Source organism: Egretta garzetta, unplaced genomic scaffold, assembly GCF_000687185.1.
Source record: "Egretta garzetta isolate BGI_Z169 unplaced genomic scaffold, ASM68718v1 scaffold473, whole genome shotgun sequence".
NCBI lineage: Eukaryota > Metazoa > Chordata > Aves > Pelecaniformes > Ardeidae > Egretta > Egretta garzetta.
In genome coordinates, this window is record NW_009259319.1 from 2,505,480 (window position 1) to 2,526,866 (window position 21,387).

Here is a 21,387-nt window from a genome sequence, read left to right on the forward strand (position 1 = left end):
CGGTGATTTGTGGAAATGAGTAGAGGCATCTTCTGTGCTTTCCCTGTTCTAGGTTATTCGGAGTGGGAAGAAATTTAAGTGCTCCTCTCGTTCCAGTTTAACTTGGATGACATAGATGTTTGGAAACTTAGTTTTCTTCGTAGTTGCTGATTGCAACTCTTGGGACATTTTGTAACCAGTTTGTCCTAATATCCGAGAACCTTTCCATGTATTTCTCATTGAATAGTGTGTGTCTGGTATTTTGTTTGACAAAATATGTGAGAAGCTTTAGCTACAGAGCTGGGACACTGAGAATCCTTTTAGGGCAAGAACGGGTTCAAATCTGGCTTTTTCGAATAGAGACTTGCTTTGCTTAAAAGTAAATTAACCAATTACATTAAACTGAATACTTCTCTGTGTTATGGCAATTTGTATCACCCTATGTGTCTGGATTTTTTGGAGCAGAATTTTACGTTTGAAATACACAAGGGTTAACCTCCTTATAACAAAATTTTTAAGGGGAAGATAGTCTGAAAAGAAGATTTTTGGTTCTGTTAGATTTGAAATCCCTAAAATTGGTGTGGTAGGCCAAGTTGTTCCTTCTGGGATTAGAGCCTGTCATCTACTCAAGTTAGAAAAACATGTTTCATGACTGCAGTAGCTTTTTCTAAGCTGTTGGAGGGCACAGCTGTCCTCCATCTGTGGGGTGCCCCAGGGGGAAGTCGGTCTGGGGCCGGTGCATCGCTCCTACAAGGAAAAGCTGAGAGAGCTGGGACTGTTCAGCCTGGAGAAGGCTCAGGGGGTCTCATCAGTGTACATACATACCTGCAGGGAGCGTGCAGAGGGGACGGAGCCAGGCTCTTCTCAGTGGTGCCCAGTGCCAGGACCAGAGACAATGGGCACAGACTGAGGCACAGGAGGTGCCCTCTGAACATCAGGTAACACTTTTCTCACTGTGAGGGTGACCAAGCACTGGCACAGGTTGCCCAAGGAGGTGGTGGAGTCTCCATCCTTGGAGGTGTTCAAAAGCTGTCTGGACATGCTCCTGGGCACGCAGCTCTAGGTGGCCCCATTTGAGCTTGAGCAGGGGGTTGGACCAGATGGCCTCCAGAGGTCCCTGCCAGCCTCCACCACTCAGTGGTTGTGTGCATGTGACTGGGGGATCTGCAAGACAGAAGGAGGCAGTGATGGGGGCACTGGCAGCTGAGGGGTAGGAGTGGGGGCTGTTGAGATTTGTGCCCCCTTCTCAACAGAGAGTACAGGGCTGGAAATGAGGGAGAGGAAGTGCAGCTATCAGCACTCACTCCCTTTTCCCCTTCCCTGTTGCGTAGCTAGAGCTTTTTCAGTGCTGCTGCAGCCACTTTCACCTTGTTTTCTGCCTCCCTTTCCCAACTGTGTTTGATTCCCTAGTGTGGGATCAGTCCCTTGCTGTCTAGTGGGTAATAAGTATTTTCCTCCAACTTTCTTACTAGAAGCAAAGCTTTTTGGCTTTGGAAATCAGTGTGACTTGCCTGAAAAATACCAGTTACTCATAACATAACCATAAATTTGTTTTTATATGGCTTTTTGCATGGGTTTTTAGGATGAATTGCAAAATAAAAATGGCAACTGACTAGGCAATAATGCTAGTAAAATGTGATTTTAAAACTCGCTTGTCTCAACTACTCAGTATTGAAATAGCTCTTAACCCTGTTTAAAATAGTTGTCTCCCATTTGCTCCAAACTGAACCATCTCAAGTATCCAAAGTCATCTTGTTACATGTGGTTTCCGTTTTCATGAAGTGGTGCAGTCCAGGATATGCCTATAAAATATCAGAAGGCAAAATAGTAACTTTAGCACAGCTGTATCAATCCCCCGCCCATTATTGCGATCTTTATGGTGGGACTACTCAGAATTTAACTCTCACTTTAGCTTCTCAGTTGACATTATTTGCTATGTAAATACTTTGTTTAAGCTCTGATTATTGTTTTAGAATAGAGGTGAAAGTGGATGAGAGGTTTTGGTATTGCTTCAATTGACAGATTACTAATAATCCCTCACACTGCTTTCTACTTGTAGATCATTAGATTGTAAAATCTTTGTTGAAGGGACCTCCAGAGGTTTGGCTGTTTAACAGTGCTTACCCAGCTGCCAGGAAGTTAATGCCCAGTGGTGTGTCAGGATAAACTTAGGTACAGTTGAGCACATCCCATCTTTTTGCTTAACTCTTGCATAAACATCACTCTTGGCAAAACTTTTTTCCAAAGCTTCCTCTACTGACCAACTGTTTACAAGGGTAGCAGAGCTGCACAGTAGCTTAGTTTGATTAGAAAAGCTGAGTGGGATGCCTTCAGTTTAACCAAAATGAGTGAAGGGAAAAGAACTTTGTTTACATCTTATTTTTTTAAAAAAAACAAATGCTGGGCTGTAATACAACACCTTATGATGTTTCAATATTTTTATTTTTTCCCCCTTTTTTCTAGGGTCCAGGTATATCTCATCCCTACGATAGCGGGCACATAGCAATGACTTACACAGGTCTGTCATGTCTGGTTATTCTTGGAGATGACTTAAGTCGAGTAAATAAAGATGCCGTACTGGCAGGACTGAGAGCTCTCCAGCTAGAGGATGGAAGGTAAAAGATATTTTATGTTCTGCAACTTTCTGGAAGGTTAACAGGAAACACAGATGTGGAATGAAACATAAAAACTATGTTTTTTATGAAAGTAGCTGTATAATCTTTCTGTTAGAAAAAACTTTGGTGGGTAATCAGTATCGGTCGTAAAACACGTGGCAGTTTACAGGACCAAACAGCACTTTGTGTATAGATTTGCTTTTGCATTGGAGAATGACAGTATTTGCTTACAACTGTAGATACTTATTACTGGAAAGTTAATGGATTGGTTTATGGCTTGATGATAGTAGTTTTTCTGCTCTGTCTTTCACATAAGTGATGTTTTCTGCATTTATATTCTCTGGTTTTTGCAGGGCCCTGGAACACTACTATGATGATGTTTGCCCTGCTTTGAGGGAGGGTGGGCTTTATTTAGTCTTGAGAGATTCAAGATATCAATATGCAGGGTGAATTAGCCTATATATTACTTGTAATAGAAATCTAATATTACTAAACTTCATTGTGAGAGCTGTCCTTTTTGCATGCATTTTTTAATAGATGGCATATACTTGATCTACTTCTGTTGGTGGGGTTTTTGTTTTTTTTTTAATCCAGGCTGAAGCTGGTAGCTAATGAAAACTTCTGGTAGTGCACGTGATCTGTCTATGTTGTTAAATTTTACTGAATGTCATTTTTGAAAGAGTACTTTAAGAAATGCAGAACTATAGAAATGTTGTTCCTGAAGGAACTATCTTTCACTTCACAGTGAAATTGCTGTCACCCTCTGAGTTAAGAAAGTTTTTGTTAAGGTCAAATGGCTGTGTATCACCTAGACATCTCCAGTAATTAAAAGGGTTTTTTTGTAGCACAACTTTAAAAAATGTAATGTTGCATGTGTTTTTAGAAACAAAAAACAAACACAAAACTCCAGAATGTTCAGAATCTAAGTGGTGAATATGAACTAATGATACACAGTTTTCTGTTGTTTATAACAGCAGACTGACCTTGATGGGTCAAGTCCTAATGTATGTATACAGACAGATATACATGTATTTGTTGATCTGCTATAGTTTGCAGATTCTTCCAGCTCGTGGAAGTGCCCATTCCATTGCTCCAAGGATTCCTATTGTATGTTGGGCTATTTTTGTTTTTAAAGTATATCCAAAAGGAGGGAGTTGCTCCCAAGTCAGCAGCATCTTGAAGTGGTTACTTGTCATCTTGCCTGATTACAGTAATAAGCTGCATGCAGTTAACCTCTTCTACATGTTTCTATCATGTGTGGTTTTAATGTGCAGGCAGTATTTTATATTTATTCCCTGCTGCAGAGTGCCAGCTAGCCCCTATAGGGAAAGGACAGTGCTTTGCAGTAGTAAATAATTGTTGCTTTGGCAGCAGTCAATTTCTAGTGCAACAGACATTTTCATAGGTACGAAAACCACTCTTTCTGCCCCAAAGAGGGAAGATGTGTGAAGGCCAGAACCTGAGCTACCATCTTGTCCAGATGGAAACAGCAAGTGAACTCAGTGAGGGGAAAAAGACATTTTTCTGGTGTTACCCTAGTATAAGTATGCTAGTGTCAGTTAATAAGACAGGTGTGAAGAAACAGAAACTTAAAAGACTTTTTTTTTTATTATGTTGTCTCTTTTTACAGAATATGAATAAATGTGCATATTTTAATTTCTGCCTTACCTTAGCTGAAGGTGATTGGAAGTATCTGGATAACATACAATACAGTTGTCACCCGAGGATGGGGCGAGATTGTAAACCGCAGTGCTGGCACATGTTAAGAAGCGTCCTGGTTTCCCAGAATGTCCTGTGCCATATCCAGAGAGCGATGGAGTTCATCCCTGTTTGAGCTGCAGAGAGCAGGGCCTAGCACCCTTGGGGTTAGGAGAGATGAAAGTATCTGCCAGTAAATGTTGGAGGCTTTTCTACTCAAGAAGATAATGGGGTATATACTTGAATTGCAGGGTCAAAGAGGGAGTGTCATAGTGGTGATAGTCGTCCTTAAAAGACTGTCTTTGAAGTCAGAATTACTTTTTTTTTCTTTTTTTTTTTTTTTTTGAAGAGATTTGTCAGAACTCATCAAAATACTCTTTTTGTGCTGGCTTCTTGCAAATGGTTAGGTCATCAAAATATATTAAGTAGCTCTTTGAACTAAATGGAGGCTTGTCAGGCATCAAATCACAGCAAGCATCTTCATTTTAAGGGTCTCTGAGAGAGCACAGGATTGTACCTAGATAGCCCAGATTGTAAAGAAAAATTGGAAAGATTGTAGCCATAAGAAATGAAGAACTGGATTGCAGGTAATTTTCACCATTTGTATGAGAAATGATAGTAATAACAATTACATTTATACACACATGCGATTTTGAAGTTGCAGTCAGGAAAGAAGGCCTCGTGATCTACTAAGATGTCTAGGAAGGCAAAGAATTCTTCCTGAAGCAGTAAATGTTAAAATGGTAACTCGTACATCAGTATATACTGTGATAGGTGAAAGACTGTAAGCATTAATGTCTTTGAATAAATAAAGACCAGTGTAATTTCATTGCTGCAAGTAATGTCACCCAGGCCCCTAAATGTTAATAGTTCTATTCATTTTGCTTGGCGTAGTTAGAATCACATCTCCTAAAAAGAAAATCTGGGTTGTAGTTATGTGAATACTGTAAATAGAAGTAACTAATTTTTGAAGGAAAAATTATGCAATACCTTGAACTGCTTTTCATATTTTCTGATATAACAGGCTATACAGTGTATAATGACGGAAACATTTCTTTCAGTTTCTGTGCAGTACTGGAAGGAAGTGAGAATGATATGAGGTTTGTGTACTGTGCTTCCTGCATCTGCTACATGCTCGATAACTGGTCAGGCATGGATATGAAAAAAGCAATAGACTACATTAGAAGAAGTATGGTGAGTATTTGCAAAGTGTTATTTCTTACTACGTTTTAAAGCTAACTAGCTTTAGTTCTTAACTAGGACTAAAAATTTCTCTATCCAAATTGGAATATTATGGTAATTTGTTTCTTTTCTGTTCCTGCATTGGCGAGTCAAAATGAAAAACTACATTGTTTTTTTGCATTTGTGTTTTCATTGTAATGTGTATACTGGCAAGATAATTTTATTTGGTATGTTTGTTTATTGCAAATTGATTCTGACCTTTTTTCTTTAAAAATCCGTTCAAAATGGAAAGCAAGTTTTTGAAAACAGGGGCCTGGTGTTCATATAAGTTAGAAAAAGTACATAAATAAAGCACTGCATCAATAAAATTCTCGCATTTCAATGAGTTGTCCTGCTTTTTAAATTATATACAGAATCAAAGGAAAAACTAATTCTTGACATCAGTTCAAGCTTAATAAGTGCTTCCAGTCATGCACTTCATTATGTATTTATTAGCTATTTGGAATGAAGGAAAAATACTACTATATACACATTTTTTTTCTGTGTCTGTGTAAGCTATGTTGGTATGTAGTTGGAGCAAAAGAGTTTTCAGGTTTTTTTCATTATGTTTTCATTAGTTCAGTTGAGTTTAATTTTCCAAGATTAAAATAAATGTTTTTCGAAGAAGATGAGTAAGCTTGAAAACTGAAGTTCTGTGAATGTGAGTAAACATACATAGTAAACTCTTTCAGTCCACAAAAGAGCCAAATTTATGATGACATGCAACTGCTTGTAATGCAGTATGTTTTAGCAGTTGCTGCCAGCAGTGAGGTTGTAAAATTTAAGTGAGAAACAAGTCTAAACAAGATTCAGTCTCCTGCTTCAGATGAAATTGTTTTTTATTTCTTGTTTATTTTTTAAGGAGGGAGGGAGGTGCATAAGCATTTCTTACTGTACATCACAAGAAGCTTTCTGGCATACTCCATAGACTGGCTAGGAACCTACTTTTCTTCCTATGTTCTTTTTCAAAAAATGTAAATTTAATCTAATTCATACATTGTGCATTCATGACATTAGCCTGTGTACTGGAATTGAGAGTATGAACAAAACTTTATACTATTACACCTACATTGCTTTTAATGCCTTTTAATATGTTTCTACTCTACTTACTCCCTGCAACGCCCCTCAGCAGGACAGGGGAGACAATAGGAAGAGTAAAAGCAAGAAAAATCATGGACTGCGGTAAAGAGAGCTAGCTAAGTGAAGAGGGAAAAAACCAAGTGATGCAAACTCAATCACTCACCACCCCCCACAAGCAGACTGATGCCCAGCCACTCTGCAAGCATCAGCCACCTTGGAAGACACCTCCCTCTGCCCCACCCCTTCTTCTTCTGTTACCCCAGTTTTATTTCTGAGCATGAGGTTACAGCATATGGAATATCCCTTTGGTCAGTTGGGTTCAGATGTCCTGTCTGTGTCCCCTCCCAGCTTCTTCTCCACCCCCAGCCTGTTTGCTGATGGGTGGTGAAGTGGGAAGAATGAGAGAGCCTTGAAGTTGTGCTTGGTGCTGATAGTCCATCCAACAGCTGTCCCCTAGAGCCCATGTCTCCCCCACTTCTGGGAGGTCAGCCTATGAGCTGCTGAGGTTCATGGTCCCACTCCAGTTGCTGGTACTCAGACCTACCTGTCTTACCCACCAGCTGTTTGTACCTAAAGTTTGCTAGCATTCACATACGTACAGATACTCAGAATAGCTAGTGCCTGTCCAGAGGTGACAGTTAAAAATAGGATTCCGTAAGTCTTGGACCAATCGAGGTCATCAGCAGAGCTCAGTCGTACAAGCATACAGACTGGCAGCCTGTTCATGCTCTACTGGCACCTTTTATTCCCTTTTTCCCTCTCTTTTCCCTTGTTTGATCTTCCCCAGTCTGCTTTGATCTTTCCCTTTCTCCCCATTGCTCCTTTCCCATACCATCCCATAATAAGTTTTGTATGCCCCTGCATTCCCCAGAAAACACCCTGTGACAACCTTTATACAATCCCAGAATTTTCTTCTCCTGCATCCCATAAAAGCTCCTGTACCCCCGTAGCTAGTAGCCCACTTTATTGCAGGGTGAGAATATCTCCACTGAATCCGCTCAGTGGGTTTCATCCAGGGACAATGATTTATCCGTTCGCCTTTTGCAGTCTGAGGGAGCAGCTGAGTCAGGGTGCTCATTTTTCACTGATTAGGTCAGGAGGGTTCTTCCTTCTCTGATCCTTGCTGGACACTTGTGTTTACTGAGATTAGCCTTTAATCAGATAGCTTAGAAGAGATACGATAGGAGAATCAAATACTAAGAAAGAACAGGGAATAAAACCAAAGAGCACATTCCTCATTGTGTTGTTCTATACATCACATCAACTGGTAGTTGATATTTTGTACACTCAGTTTTGTACCCTTGAGTGTAATTTTGGTCCCAAAGGGTATGTTGTAACTGGGAAGGGTGCAAAGAAAGTTTAGCTGAATTGTCAGAGGTATGAACCAACTTGTGTAAAAGGAACATTTACTTGCTAAGACTCTTCATTCTGGAAATGAGATGATTAAGTGGAGTGTGACAAAGGTATGTAAAGTAATAAGTAGCACTAAAAAGATTAAGTGATCAGGGAGCAATTATTTCTTTCGAAGGCAAGAGCTAGAGAACATCATATGAGGCCACTGGTAGAGGAGGCAAGTGGAGATTTTTTGGAGCCTTGAAATGGCACTAGAGATTTACTGTCTACAGTGATCTTGAACCAAATCTATATTTTTTTTTTCTAGAGCCTTAGCATTAATCCTTGTACCTGCAAATTCCAATTGTTATGTTCCTACTGGGAGAATTGACAAAAAAATTGAAGCCTGAACAGAACAAGACCTCTTGGAAGGGCTCACAAGTAATACTTCAGTTGACCAGTGAAGTAAAACTGGAGCCTGGGTGTGGTTGAAGTCCAGAAGACACTGTAGCTTAACACAAAGACTGTGTCTTTTCCTGGCTAGCTCAGAGAGTCACCTAAAGAGACCCTGTAAGCAGTGTTCTGCAGGCAGCAGTCGTCTTAGCATGTACTAATGTGTAACAAGAGATGCTGTATTTTTGTCCAGGATTACTGTGACTTGGTAGATTGACTAGACTCTGTCTTCAGTAGGTCTTCTTTTTTAGAAGTGTTGGTATACTGTTAATTCACTGCAGAATTGGTATGCACACGTACACCCGTTTTGTCTGGGTTTTCTGGGTGTGCGCTGTTTGGTCAGAGCAGTATTTCAGTGCACTAACTTGGTTGCAAAGTGTCTGGCACTTCTAGGCAAATATACAAAATCTTTGCATCCTGCTTGGTCACAGGTCACATCCTAGAGTTGAAGATGTGTCTGAAGAAGTTTCAGGCATTCGGGGAGTAGCCCTTTGTGAAAATCATTTTGCAGTGGTCATTGTTCCTTCTTGTCATTCATCTCTTCCCACAAGCCTCCGTGAGATGTATTCTGATTCAGTTACCTATCACGTGAACCAAGGATTTCTTAGTGTATTTCTTAAATAAATCCAATGAATGTAGATGTGGTACCCAAGAATGTTAGCTTGATTTCTCGTGTTAAGATTTTGTAGATGATGCTAAAAACAACCTATATATATTACAATTCAAAGTAAATTCTATTTATTTCATTAGTTGTTCCTTGTGTAACTAACTATACAGTGAATATTGCTATAGACTTTCTTACAAACGCTTATTCCTGTTTTACTAAAACGTTACCTCGTTCTGGTACTTAAAACAAAAGGGATTGCATTGCTCAGTAGTAAACCGAGACAGAAAGGTATAGTTTTGTTTTACTATCATATGTCATCATTTGCACATAGGTGAAGCAAGGGATAGTTCGCAGACTTTTTTTCAGTTACTCAAATTGGCATACATGCAAAGTGCAACTAATCTGGATGGAGAGTAACATGACTGGTTAAACACAGTCATCTTTGTAATAAGCTTCTGGATTTTTTAGCTTATTCTTTGGAATTTATTCTCTTTAGTGATGCAGTATAAGAACTGTGACAGATATAATTCAATACAGCTGAAAGGAGGGAGGGGGTTTGTGTAGATAGGCATGTAAACAACAGCAGAAGATTGCAACATGAAACAATGGTGTTGCTTTATTCAGAAAAGTAACTGTTAAAAAGAGTGGAATCTTTATACAGAATGGATAGCCCTCTTGTTATCACTTGACTAAAAAGTGTTTATACAATACTGATCACGAAAATAACTCTGGATCAGTTTTATTGTCAGTAAAATAGTTGGGTTCTAGACACAGTTTTTATCAGCATAGGTTCATTTTTGGCTTTCATATTCAAAAGTCAGAAATATCACTAATCGAAACAGTTAAGATGCTGAAATTTTGAGTGACTTCCAGAGACTCAAAAATACTGCTTTTTGCAACACTGCTTGGTTTGCCACAAATTTGTTTTTTAAGTGGAGGTATTGCAAGATACTTGTAGAGCATCGGCTGCCTCTAGTAGAGTAGAGTCCTCTTGAAATGCAGGTATAAGAGTCTGTTGATATAATTATGCTGGTTGTGAAACTTTTTTAGACTGTGAAGCAACGATTTGTACCCAACTGGATTTACACATTTCCTGAGAATAGTGTTTAATTATGCACTTTTCATGTTGCAGTAACCTAGAGCCTCTTTTGCGTATAATTTCCCGTGTCTTTTCAGGAGGACAAAGAAACAAAAGTATTTCCCTAGTTCTTCAATGCACACAAGTCCTCAAAGAGCAGCTGTTGTCTGTAAATAAATAGGCACCAGTCAGCCAAAGGTCAACTATTGTCTGTTAAAATTTCAAGCTAATTGTACAGCCCAACATAGTACACTGTCTGGGACCCACACTTGCCAGCTTTTCTCCAGAGCTAATTACTTTGTCATACATAAAGCAAACCACCTCCTCTTATAATTACTGTTTGTAGAGTTAATTAGCTTTGCCAGTATAGCTTTGCTAATCAGCTTGCCTTTGTTTAGCAATTAATGGGTCTGTGGAGTGTGGTAGCACATTTGCACTGCCTTCTCAAAAGGCAGTATGAAGAGTTTACACTGTGTGTTTTAACACTCAGATGTTCATTGGGATTACTTAAAATCGACTGGTTGCTTGAAGTGTATGTATCAGATGTTAAGTCTTTTCAGTTGCTTCAACCTGCAGCAACAACTCAAAACCCGAGGAATAGAATTTTAATGTAGCTTCTGTGTCTGCTTCTGTTTCCTTTTTTCTTCTCAAGTGTCAGCTTTAAAAATCGACCTACAAAATAACACTTGGGTCATTCCTAAAGACATGCTAGCTCCTATAGCCATTCTTTGGTTAGGACTATGGGAGTCTTTAGTGGTCTGCCAGGGGGGTCCTGTATCCACTAGCCACTGTTAAATATTTTGGAGAAAACATGAGAAATTTGTAGTCGGCACATGGGGTGGAGAGGGAAATTTAAAATGCTTTCTAACTGTCTGATCAAATATTGAACCAATCATTAATTGAGCACTTAATGTAGAAGGTCTTAGGATCTGTGTAATTTAACTTAAGAAGTTAAACTTAATTTTTCCTACTAAACAGTTTGGTATTTGTCCAGTGATAATTTATTAAGTAGCCTACGAACTCTTGTAAAATAAACATTTTCCATTTTATGAATAACTTACTGTCATCTCTTGTTTCTTATAATGCAAAATGATTTCATAAATTTTCAGGGAAGAGAGGTTGTTATTCCTACATACACAGTATCATCTGCTCCTAGATCGCTCGTAACAGACCTATACTATAGGTACTATAGTGCTATAATATTCTTGGTGCATTGTTCGTCAGACTCAAGTTTCTCCTTTTTCTTTCACTTAAAAAAGTGATTTTTCAGCATAGTTAAGGTATTTTTTAACAGTAATACCTTATAGGGCATGTTAAGATTATTCCAATAGTATGCTTTATTATGTTGTCGCTTCTTGCTTCTTCCCCACATCCCCCTGTCTTCGTGGTTTTTTTAAAGCCTGATGTTCTTGCTCTTTGCTAAAACATTTCTTGTACTTGACTACTGTGTGCACAGTAGCACCTTGCATTTTGCCTTTTTGTATGTTAACCAGTTTGGGGGTTAGAGACAGATTGAATTTATCCATTTAATTTTGTTTGGAATTAATGTATCCATTTTCTCTTATAAAGACAAAAAAAAATCAGGGTGTTTGGTTTTTTTTTCTTTAATGGTTATCTGTATCACATGCTTTCCCTCTTTGGCAAAGCCATGTTTACCCATTTTCAGACTTTTTAACATACGTCACAACTAAAATGAACTCCATGAAAGTCACAAACGCTGCCTGTGTTGAAGCAGGGCTGATTTGTTAACTGTTTTGTGTCAAGAGCTTTTCGAGGCATAGGTTCAGAATTTAATCACGTTAAATGGTGGTTATAGTCTGATGATAATTTTGCTACTAAACTGAGAAATTGCAGTGTCTGTGAAGGTGACGTAGTTCGAAAGTAACTGGTTTGTGGGGTTTTTTTCTTCAGTCTTACGATAACGGCCTGGCACAGGGAGCTGGACTGGAATCTCATGGTAAGAATGTTAAAATGTTCTACGCCTATTTTTAAGGCTGGGATTGAAAATGCTGTAAGAGGTGCAGGGTATGTCATGCCTTTCCTTCTTCTCTGATTTTAAGGAAGTGGGATGAGGAGGAGCAAATCCCACATGCCTCAGAATATCATTTGTCTTCCTCCCTTAGTTCTAGCTTAATATCAGACCAGATGGGCTCTTAATATATTAACTCCATTAATCTTACCTCATGAATGTTTTGTTGAAAGGTGTTGGCAGTAGTTCTTGTCTCTTGCTGACAGAGCAAACTTTTTCCACATGTACCATTGCTACTCTGTGGATTTATCTGCAAGAGATTTTGTGCAGTGCACCTGATAATCTCCAATTTCAGCAGCTATTAGAAAAACTGAGAAATATTTCCTCTGATAGATTACAGCATCCATTGGGGGCTCAAATCTTGAAGCAGCAGTTAATTTTTGTAAACAGGTGGTAGTTGTGAAGATAGGAATTCCCAAGGGCTGATATTTTTAAGCAAAATGCTTTTCAATGCCGTGAAGTAGTGGTCTGCTCGTGACAGAGAACCTGTTGACTTTTATGTGACTGATACTAAATCTAGCAACTGTTTGCTAGTTTTATCCTCAGTATTGAACTTTGATAGTATTCCATCTGTTTTATTCCTGCAGGATGGATAAAGTTGAAAAATTTAAATTAATACCTCTACAAATTTACAAAATTGGCTAACTATGTTACTGGAGAATGCTAGTGATAACAGGCAGCATTACTTCATCATCCTTCTCCTGCTGCATTTCAGCATCAGAATGAAAATAATCTTAGAGTTCCTGGGGTCTTCCAGCATCAGGATAGTGTAAGAACTTCGGGCCCCAAGTCTTGTATCAACAGCTTGCTCAGGGTCTTTTCCTAGGCTGTAATTTTATTGTATCAGGTAATAGAGTTTTGCTGGGCTTTAAAAGTCATGGCCATGACACACAGACAAAGAACATGAGTTTCCCTTCTAATTCCAAATTTTCCTTGCAGTTTCCTTGACAACAAAAAATTCCTTAGAAGTGTAATTTGTGTTTATCACCACCATGAAAATCCAGCAGTCTTTTCATAGTATTAATGATGCCTTTTTTTTTTTTTTTTTTTTTTTTTTCCTCCTTTTCTTGGGGGGAGGGCTTTCTGCTCATCAGACACTTCTGTCTGTTTATATCCTCAGGGGGTTTGTGTCTGAGACTGCCTTTGGCATCTCTGCTTCAGTCTGATTCCTGGCATCCCAATAGCTTTCTTTTTTAAGTTACATAGGAAGAAATGTTTTCTTTTGCATTGCAACTTACTTATTTCTGGGCTGCTGTGTAATGTAAATTGCGCAGCACTGAGTGGCAATCCAGCTTTAAGAAAATGAATTCATGTTTATTTGTGCAATAGCTGGTTTGGGTTTTTTTTTTTCCTTTTGACATACATGGTGATCTAAAGTGTTTTTATTTATTTGGCTTTTAGACTTAAAATTAACACTTTCATACTTCTAAAAACCCATTGATTTAATTGTTACTACGCTAGTTAAAGTTCTGACTGAGATCGTGCATGCTTCAGTGAAAATCTGGGTATCAAAACATTGCAAAACCAACTCTCTCTTCCCAGGTGGCTCTACATTTTGTGGTATTGCATCGCTGTGTTTGATGGGTAAACTGGAGGAAGTTTTTTCGGAAAAAGAACTGAACAGAATAAGAAGGTGGTGTATAATGAGACAACAGAATGGCTACCATGGACGACCCAACAAACCTGTAGACACTTGCTATTCCTTTTGGGTGGGAGCAACATTGAAGGTAGCGTACAGAACAGCTACAGGGTAGTTACTGACCTATTTTGATTTCTTTAAGCATCATATCTTTTCTTTCCTTGGAAGAGTTACATATTTGGCACAAGTTCATGAATATGCACAGATTGCTATAAAGGTCTTTCATCTTGCAAAAATGCAGGATATGGAGGTTTACCAGATTAGTGCTATCTCTGCTATCAATGCTTATCTCATAAACAGGCATTATATTTTAGTATTAAAAATATACTGAGGCTTGATATATTACTGTAATGGTCTAATTTCTTTTCAGCTCTTGAACATATTCCAATATACAAATTTTGAGAAAAACCGAAATTACATCCTGTCAACTCAAGATCGCCTTGTTGGTGGATTTGCCAAGTGGCCAGATAGCCATCCAGGTAAACTTTTCAAAATTATGGTGTGTGTGTGTTCTAAGTCAGAAGCAGATTCCAGCAGTCAGACATCCGAGAGGTGTGAACAAAGTTTTTTTTTTTTCCTTGGTCATCTTCAAAAATGGAAAAAACCCTTGAGACATCATGACAATCATTACATCATTAGTCACTTTAAGAGTTTTCATTAAAAGGTCATGGAAACTCTGTCATCATAGAGACTTTTCTCGTTGCTTGTTTTGAATAAAATGATGTACAATTGCATGTCAACAGTGACCCATATGTAGTTATTGCTGATCTTACTTTGGATTAGCTAGGGGACCTCTTCCAGTCCCTTCCAGCCTGTGTTCTATAACTTCATGATTGTCATGTCACCTACTGAAGGCACGGAAAATTAAGAGTAAAACTAAAGGACAATGAGATTTTCATAATTTAAAGGGAAAGGTGGAGAGTATAGTTTTCCCTTGTTCAGCCACAGAGTGAGCGAGCTATTGTTCTTTAGACTAACACTGAAAGAGCGTCACCATCTATTTAGAGCTGGACAAGCTTTTCCATATGTGTTTAACTGTTCTAGTTAAAGGGAATACTGTGTCAGTGGGTATCTTTGTAAATGGCCTGAGCGAAATATTTCAGAACGTTTGTTCTTTTGGGATCTTTTAAGCTTATTCAGAGTTCATTGATTTATTTAAAACCAGTCAAAGTTTACATAGCTAGATATGATTTATAGATTGTAGCAATTATATGTAGTATATCTCAACTATTATCCTTTTGGATGTCGATAATTTGAAGTAGTGAAAAATTTGAAAAGATGCTAAAACTTCTAATTGGAAATAATTTCAAAATATATTAGAATTCAACAAAGCTATTGCAAACTTGTGAAAACAAATGTTATGCCGGTAGTGTTGCCTAGTCGCATTTTGTACAGGAAGGGTAAACGGTCTGAAAGTAGACCAAATAAGATACAAATTTAGTCATAATTAAAGATTAGTCTGTTCAGAATCTGTGCCCTGATATTTCATCCTTTCATCATTTCATTTTGAACAACAGTTGAGAATTTTTCAAGGTTGAACCACACTGAAAACACAGTGTTTGTGATAGATGTGTGCTCCCCACTCCTGTGGAAACCGGCTTGGGACTCCTGAGAACTTAGCTGTATTTATTCTGCATTAGAGATATCAGTCACTATCACTTGGAGGAAATATTTCTGTTTGTCTTGATGAACCATTTACTTAGTGAGCTAGGAATTAAAAAAATTAAAATTAAAAAAAATTAAAAATAATTAAAAAATAAAAAAAATAAAAAATTAAAATTAAAAAGACCACAGTCATGTGCAAAGTTCTTTAACCTGTCCTTTAGCATGGCTGTGACTGTTTGAGGTAAGATTTGAGAAAGGCAAGACTAATAATAAAGCTGCTTTGCTTTGATTTATGTGGTGTTCCAGCCTGATCACTGCTGTTTCCGATGAAGCAAGCTTTTGCTGTCTCTCTTCTTGTGACAGGTGGGACTATTGCAGCATTCTTTCCTCAGGCAGATGGTGGCAAGTCTGTGTTCACATTTTGAAAGAAAGAGTGAAAAGTTAAGGTAGTTCTAGCGTGAAGAATGGCTATAAAAGCAGGATTGCTAGAATTGTTTCTGTGGAACTGTGATTTCATTGTCATAAATACACAACCGAGCTTCCTACAAGCTCAGCCTAGTATCTAAAAGGCAACTTGTCTTCTGATCGTTGTATGTCTCCCCAGTAAAGGTTTCACACTTTACAAACAAGAAGCATTTGTGCAGCTCAATTGTTCCCAAAAGTCTAATGTTGGTTAAATGTACACGGTCCTCTTGACTCCCATGTTAATGCAAAATGTGAAGGTAATGAGAGTGGCATGGGTCATCTCACAAATGAGTTAATAGTTCCGTTGAGGCTGAATATGGACAGGAATGATTCATTCTCCTTGAAGCATTTAGCATTTGTAAAGCTGATAACAGTGGCCTCAATTTGGGTTTGTTGCAAAACTCAGATGTGACAGAATATTCCAGGGAAAGTTTGCGAAGTAAGAATATGCCATTTTTTTCAAAGGTGCTTTCTAAAATAGAATTTGAACTTCTGTAGCTCCTACTTTATAAAAGCTCTGTTTAAATTTGGATAGTCAGTCTGTCTTTGTTGTGCAATAATGTTTTTAGGAAGAAGACTAGCAGAAATTGCAGAAAACAGTCAACCACTTGTGATAATTATATATTACATGGACTTCCGAAGTCACAAGTAACTTTTCACAACTGATCATTCAGGGAAATATCATTTTGTAGTCCAGATGTTCCCATTCTAACAGGCATCAATATATTGTTTGTTCTGGAGGCCAATAACATTACTGAACACCTTTTCTTGATTTAAAATAGTATTTGGACCAGCGTGCTTATTTAGCAGTGAGCTTCGAAAACTTTCTTACCTTTGAAAATAAATCTAAAACGTCAAAAGACTCCTAAATGCTAGTAATCCTCTGAAAACTTGAGCATAACAAAGTGAATCAGGACACAACTGTCATTTTTGTTTATAGTGATCTAGAGGTTGTCAAATACAGAAAAGGCTTTTGTCTGAAAAATGTTCTGAATATCATTCTAGTAGTAGTAGTAGTACTGTTTTGTAAAGCAGGCATGGACACTGGCTTAGTAGGGAGATTGGTATTTCAAAATAGAACTGAACACCCTCTGTATTTGTTCTGTTCTTTGTTTACTGATAACGTATTTTTTTCCAAGTCTTTCACGTTAAGCAGTTAGATCTGCTACTTGCTGTTAATACTACTTGTTACAAACATTAAACCACATTAACGTGGTTTAATGGAGTTAATTTTCTTCTGGGAGAGTGGACCCCACTGACCACAGGGGTACCCCATACCACATGGCATTGTGCTCAGCAATAAAAGCCAGGGGAAAGAGGAGGAAGTGGGGGGCATTTGGAGTTACAGTGTTTGTCTTCCCGAGTAACCATTACACGTGATGGAGCCCTGCTTTCCTGGAGATGGCTGAGCACCTGCCTGCTGGTGGGAAGGAGTGAATGTATTCCTGGCTTTGCTTTGTTTGCACACACGGCTTTTGCTTTCCCTATAAACTGTCGTTATCTCAACCTACAAGTTTTCTGACTTCTACTCTTCCTTTCCTCTTCCCCCAGTGGGGTGGAGGAGGGAAAGTGAGCCAGCAGCTGTGCAGTGCTTTGCTGCCAGAGGGTTAACCCACAACATTTTGCTAGAACACATACCTGAGCCATTTTGGGGGTTCTTCAGACTTGTGCATAAGTCATGCCTAGATTTAAATAAACTTCTCGTTTAAATTACTAGATGTACTGCAGGTTGCCCCAGGAGGTTGTGCCACAACTCCAATGCATCTCGTGTGTTACCTTCAAATTATATGCAACATAAAATAATTGGAAGCACATGTGAATTACAGGTTATGCAAGAAAAAGATAAAAAGATTGAACATAAAAAGAGTGAGAGGATGAAAATGTGTGTGCACAATTACTACATATAAAACACTAAAGTGAGATTCGCTCTCACAGAAGTATAAATACACCTTACTTCGTTATGTTTTTAAGACAGCAGCCAGGCAGTTGCAAGGTTGCTTACCCTATTCCCTATCTGTGAGCTACTTAGGGAACAAAATGTTTGGACCTGCAGTTTTGACCTTGAAAACCTTAGTGCGTTTCATAGCTTGAAACAGCAGAGTACACAGGCAGTGTATATATGTTTTGGCTAGAACTAACTTGAGTATCAAGCTAGCGTGGATTTGCACAGCTACTGAACTTTTGGAGGTGTCGGTAAATTCATGTCTGACTAAAATTATATTTCAAGAAGGTTTAAACCCACCAAATAGCAATACACAAGTAATTAGGTTTGTATATGGGTTTTAGTGCATATCAATGCAGCTGTCCACAGGGGTTAATATACTGTTTTTCCTGAAGTTGAGGTCTCCTTGCCTGACATACTTTCTGCAGGGTCAGTAGGGGCTGCATCTGCTGAGCATGCTTTTGTCTGCATGTTAATGCTGGTAAGTAGAAGCCTTCATTCAGAGTCTCTCTATATAGATACCTTCTTGAAATATCATTTTAGTCAGATGTGAATTTACCAACACCTCCACAAGATTACTAAGTGTCGAGAGTTTTTAAGGGGCACATTAAGTTCACATCCTCTTGCCATCTTCAGCCTGTGATTTCGTGGGCAGATAATCTAATCTGATGGCTTGCCACTGCCCAGAGGAGGCAGGCTCACTTCTCTTCCTCCCAGCGTGCCCAAGTGCAGCTGCAGGTTCTTTCTCCTTTTTGCACTAGCTTTGGTGTATAGCAAAAGCTTCTGCAAACTAGTTTAATTCACTAAAATGTCAGAAAACTGTCCCTTTTCTCCTGCTTGGGTTAATTTTGGTCCATGTTTTTTTCAACTGCTTTAGGTCATGGAGGGTGTTCAGCAAGCTGTAGTGCTGGTAATAAGGTAGGCAGTAGAAGCAGCGTGGGACAGCGGAATAAGAGCATCCCTTTTTGGTGGCAGTCATCTGTTACGGTTGATCAAGCCACCACAGGAATTCCTATCCTTAGGGCATTCTCTCAGGAAGGGGGGAAGCTAGGCAAAGTAATGACTTCTGTCATACTTCTGAATCTTGCTGTTAGGCAGCTATTAGCAGTAATTTTGGTGTGTCAGTAGTCAGCTGTTCATAAAGTAACTGGCCAAAAAATTCTTTCATGTTTGGGGAAAAAAGATTTCCTTTGTGGACAGAAATTATTTCCAGCTCCTCAAATGCTTTTGCTGTTTGGCCTGAGCACTCAGAAGAAATAAAGTAGTGGGCAAGAATTGTTATAAAACAAAACAAGACTAGAGATTCTAGTTCTAGAGATTGCAGGCTGTCAGTTCACGCTGGTGCATTTGGGCAGAAATCGACTTCTTCTGTCAAAACTAAGTTTCAAATGTAGCACCCATTTGTTTTCTTCAGCTGTAATTACTCCCAGGTGTTGGAATCCAGGAACACTTGGCTGTTACAGCCTGACATAATCTTCTTTTTGCTTTTCTGTCCTTTCAGATGCTTTACATGCCTACTTTGGGATCTGTGGCTTGTCGTTAATTGGAGAATCTGGTATTTGCAAAGTTCATCCTGCCCTGAATGTAAGCACAAGAACCTCAGAGCGCCTTCACCACCTTCATCAGATCTGGAAAACAAGGACTCTAAACAGTGTTCAGATGACACACACCTCTCTACATGACTGATTTAGACTTGAATTTAGTTCTGGTAGCATAATTGTAGCCCAAGGTTAAAAGCCATGTATAACCAATGTGCTCTTTTAAGTGCTGGAGTCATACAATCAGATCTGTGTTGCTGGCATCACTTTGATAGGGAGTTGCCTTCAGCAGGTTATTCTGCATTGTGAAAAAATATTTTGATTATATAGGAGTTTGTCACCGCAGACTGTAAATGGCTCTTCAAATGGCTTTACTTCTAAGAAATCCCTTGAGGCGTTTAAACTTCATTTTTATTTTATTTTTTTAAATTTGTGCATACTGTGTCAAAAGATATAATGGGGATGTATTTTCAAAATCTGTTTACATATCATACAGTATAGCACAGAACCTTGGAGTTCTTTATGATCTTAATGTTTGACATATTTTTGGGTAGAGAATCTCCCATATTAAGTCTTAGTTAAAAGTTACCTTTTATCGTGTACTTTCAGATTCCATAAGCTTTGTTTAAAAAAAAATCAAGTAAATACAAATAAAATTATTTTATTCAATATACTGGACTTACAAAGTTGTGTGGCCTTACTAAATGGATTTCATAATTCTTCTGAGTAGCTTCCACACAGATGCAGTGGACCATTAGCCAGACAAAGAGTTTTCAACTGAAATATTCTCTTCATGTGAAATTCAGTGAGAGTGTGACATACTGCTGTCAGTAAGAGACACTCAACACAGTCTTCTGGAGGAGTAGCTGTGTGTGAGAGTAGCATTAGAACCTGTTTCCAAAGACGAGCCTTTGCAGTACATTAAAATTGTACAACTGCACTGATTATTTTTTATATGTATTTTGCTTTTAGTGTGAAATAATTCTGAGTTTCTTAACTATTCTGTGTAAAGAATCAAATACTGGCCTTTAAAGTAAGTGGCAGTGGTTTACTGCTAGGGAGATAATGAACATTTGCAGCTTACTTAGTAGTAGTGCCTTACTTCCTATGCTTGAAATGCTGCTCAGAATCAAAGCAAATAACTTTGCAGCTGTTGTGTTTGTGGCAGGTCAGTTTGTGTGTTTCAGGCATACAGTAGACACCAGGATGTCTACCTGCCTGTCGTTAAGGCACGTTCTTTTTTCTAAAGGACTTCCAAACACAGATAACAGGTCTCTTAAGCCAGATTAAGCACATCATTTGCCACCACCAAGCCCAATAAGACAGGATATAGACCCTTTCAGTCAGCAAAAAGAGCTTCAAGAGTAACCATGATTCTGATTTTGCAATGCAGTGCAAGTGAAAAGGGTAGAGTAGTTGTACCCCTATCACAGGTGTCAGAGAGGTCCAATGGGCATCTTCAGGCTACCAGAACAGTCCCAATGTCCAAACCTGTAGCAGCCTTCCTACTTAAAAGAAATTGTTTCTATTTCTATAAGCAGATTCATTGCCATGGTGGCACTGGGGACATCACCGGTGGTGGTGGTCTGCTTGGAAAAGCAGAGCATGGGGCAGGGCTTGGAAGTAAGACACGTGATGTAGGCGTGTCCCTATGCTTTCCTTGTAGGAAGAGAAGTTACATAGCTGGAAGAACTGTAGGAAGTCTGGAGTGGTGGAAGCAAGAGGGACTGTAGGGTTAGCACTGGGGAGGGGGAACGAGGTGCTTGAGTAGGACTGGTGCAGAGTAAGTGAATATTGAAACTGGGAGATACGGAGGGTGGAAGCAAGAGAAAAATGGGGAAGGGAATGAGGAGTGAGAGTGGAATGGTGGAAAGGATTTGAGCTGCCGAGGATAAGTGCATAGATCAGTGTATTGGGTTTGCATGGCAAGGTTTGGTTGAAGAGGGGAGTGATAGAGCGGTTTTGGTGGGCACCTGGCATCCGGCCAGGGTCGACCTATCACAATCAGGGGGCAAAAGCAAGAGGGAGTTACTGACTCAAGCAACGTGAGGGAGTGAAGTGAGGAAGAGCTTGGGAACTGGTTTATTCCACATAACCTGAGATGAC

General features: G+C 38.9%; 1 protein-coding gene and 1 long non-coding RNA gene across 2 annotated transcripts in view; one reads left to right on the plus strand and one right to left on the minus strand.

The window, feature by feature from the left end:
- Positions 1-19,955, plus strand: part of PGGT1B (protein geranylgeranyltransferase type I subunit beta) — a 42,962-nt gene extending 23,007 nt beyond the window's left edge. Inside the window, 7 exon segments of the mRNA XM_035892097.1 lie at positions 2,443-2,594; positions 5,354-5,486; positions 11,975-12,020; positions 13,635-13,819; positions 14,102-14,210; positions 19,245-19,376; positions 19,379-19,955. Of these exon segments, the coding sequence (XP_035747990.1) occupies positions 2,443-2,594; positions 5,354-5,486; positions 11,975-12,020; positions 13,635-13,819; positions 14,102-14,210; positions 19,245-19,376; positions 19,379-19,425 (804 nt within the window). The 3' untranslated portion in view covers positions 19,426-19,955.
- LOC118452048 lies at positions 1,283-18,911 on the minus strand. Its single transcript, XR_004841678.1, has 3 exons — positions 17,294-18,911; positions 12,598-12,608; positions 1,283-1,294 (listed from the first exon to the last, which is right to left on the minus strand). It is a non-coding gene; the product is annotated as an uncharacterized LOC118452048 (long non-coding RNA).
- Positions 19,956-21,387: the final 1,432 nt, after the last annotated feature.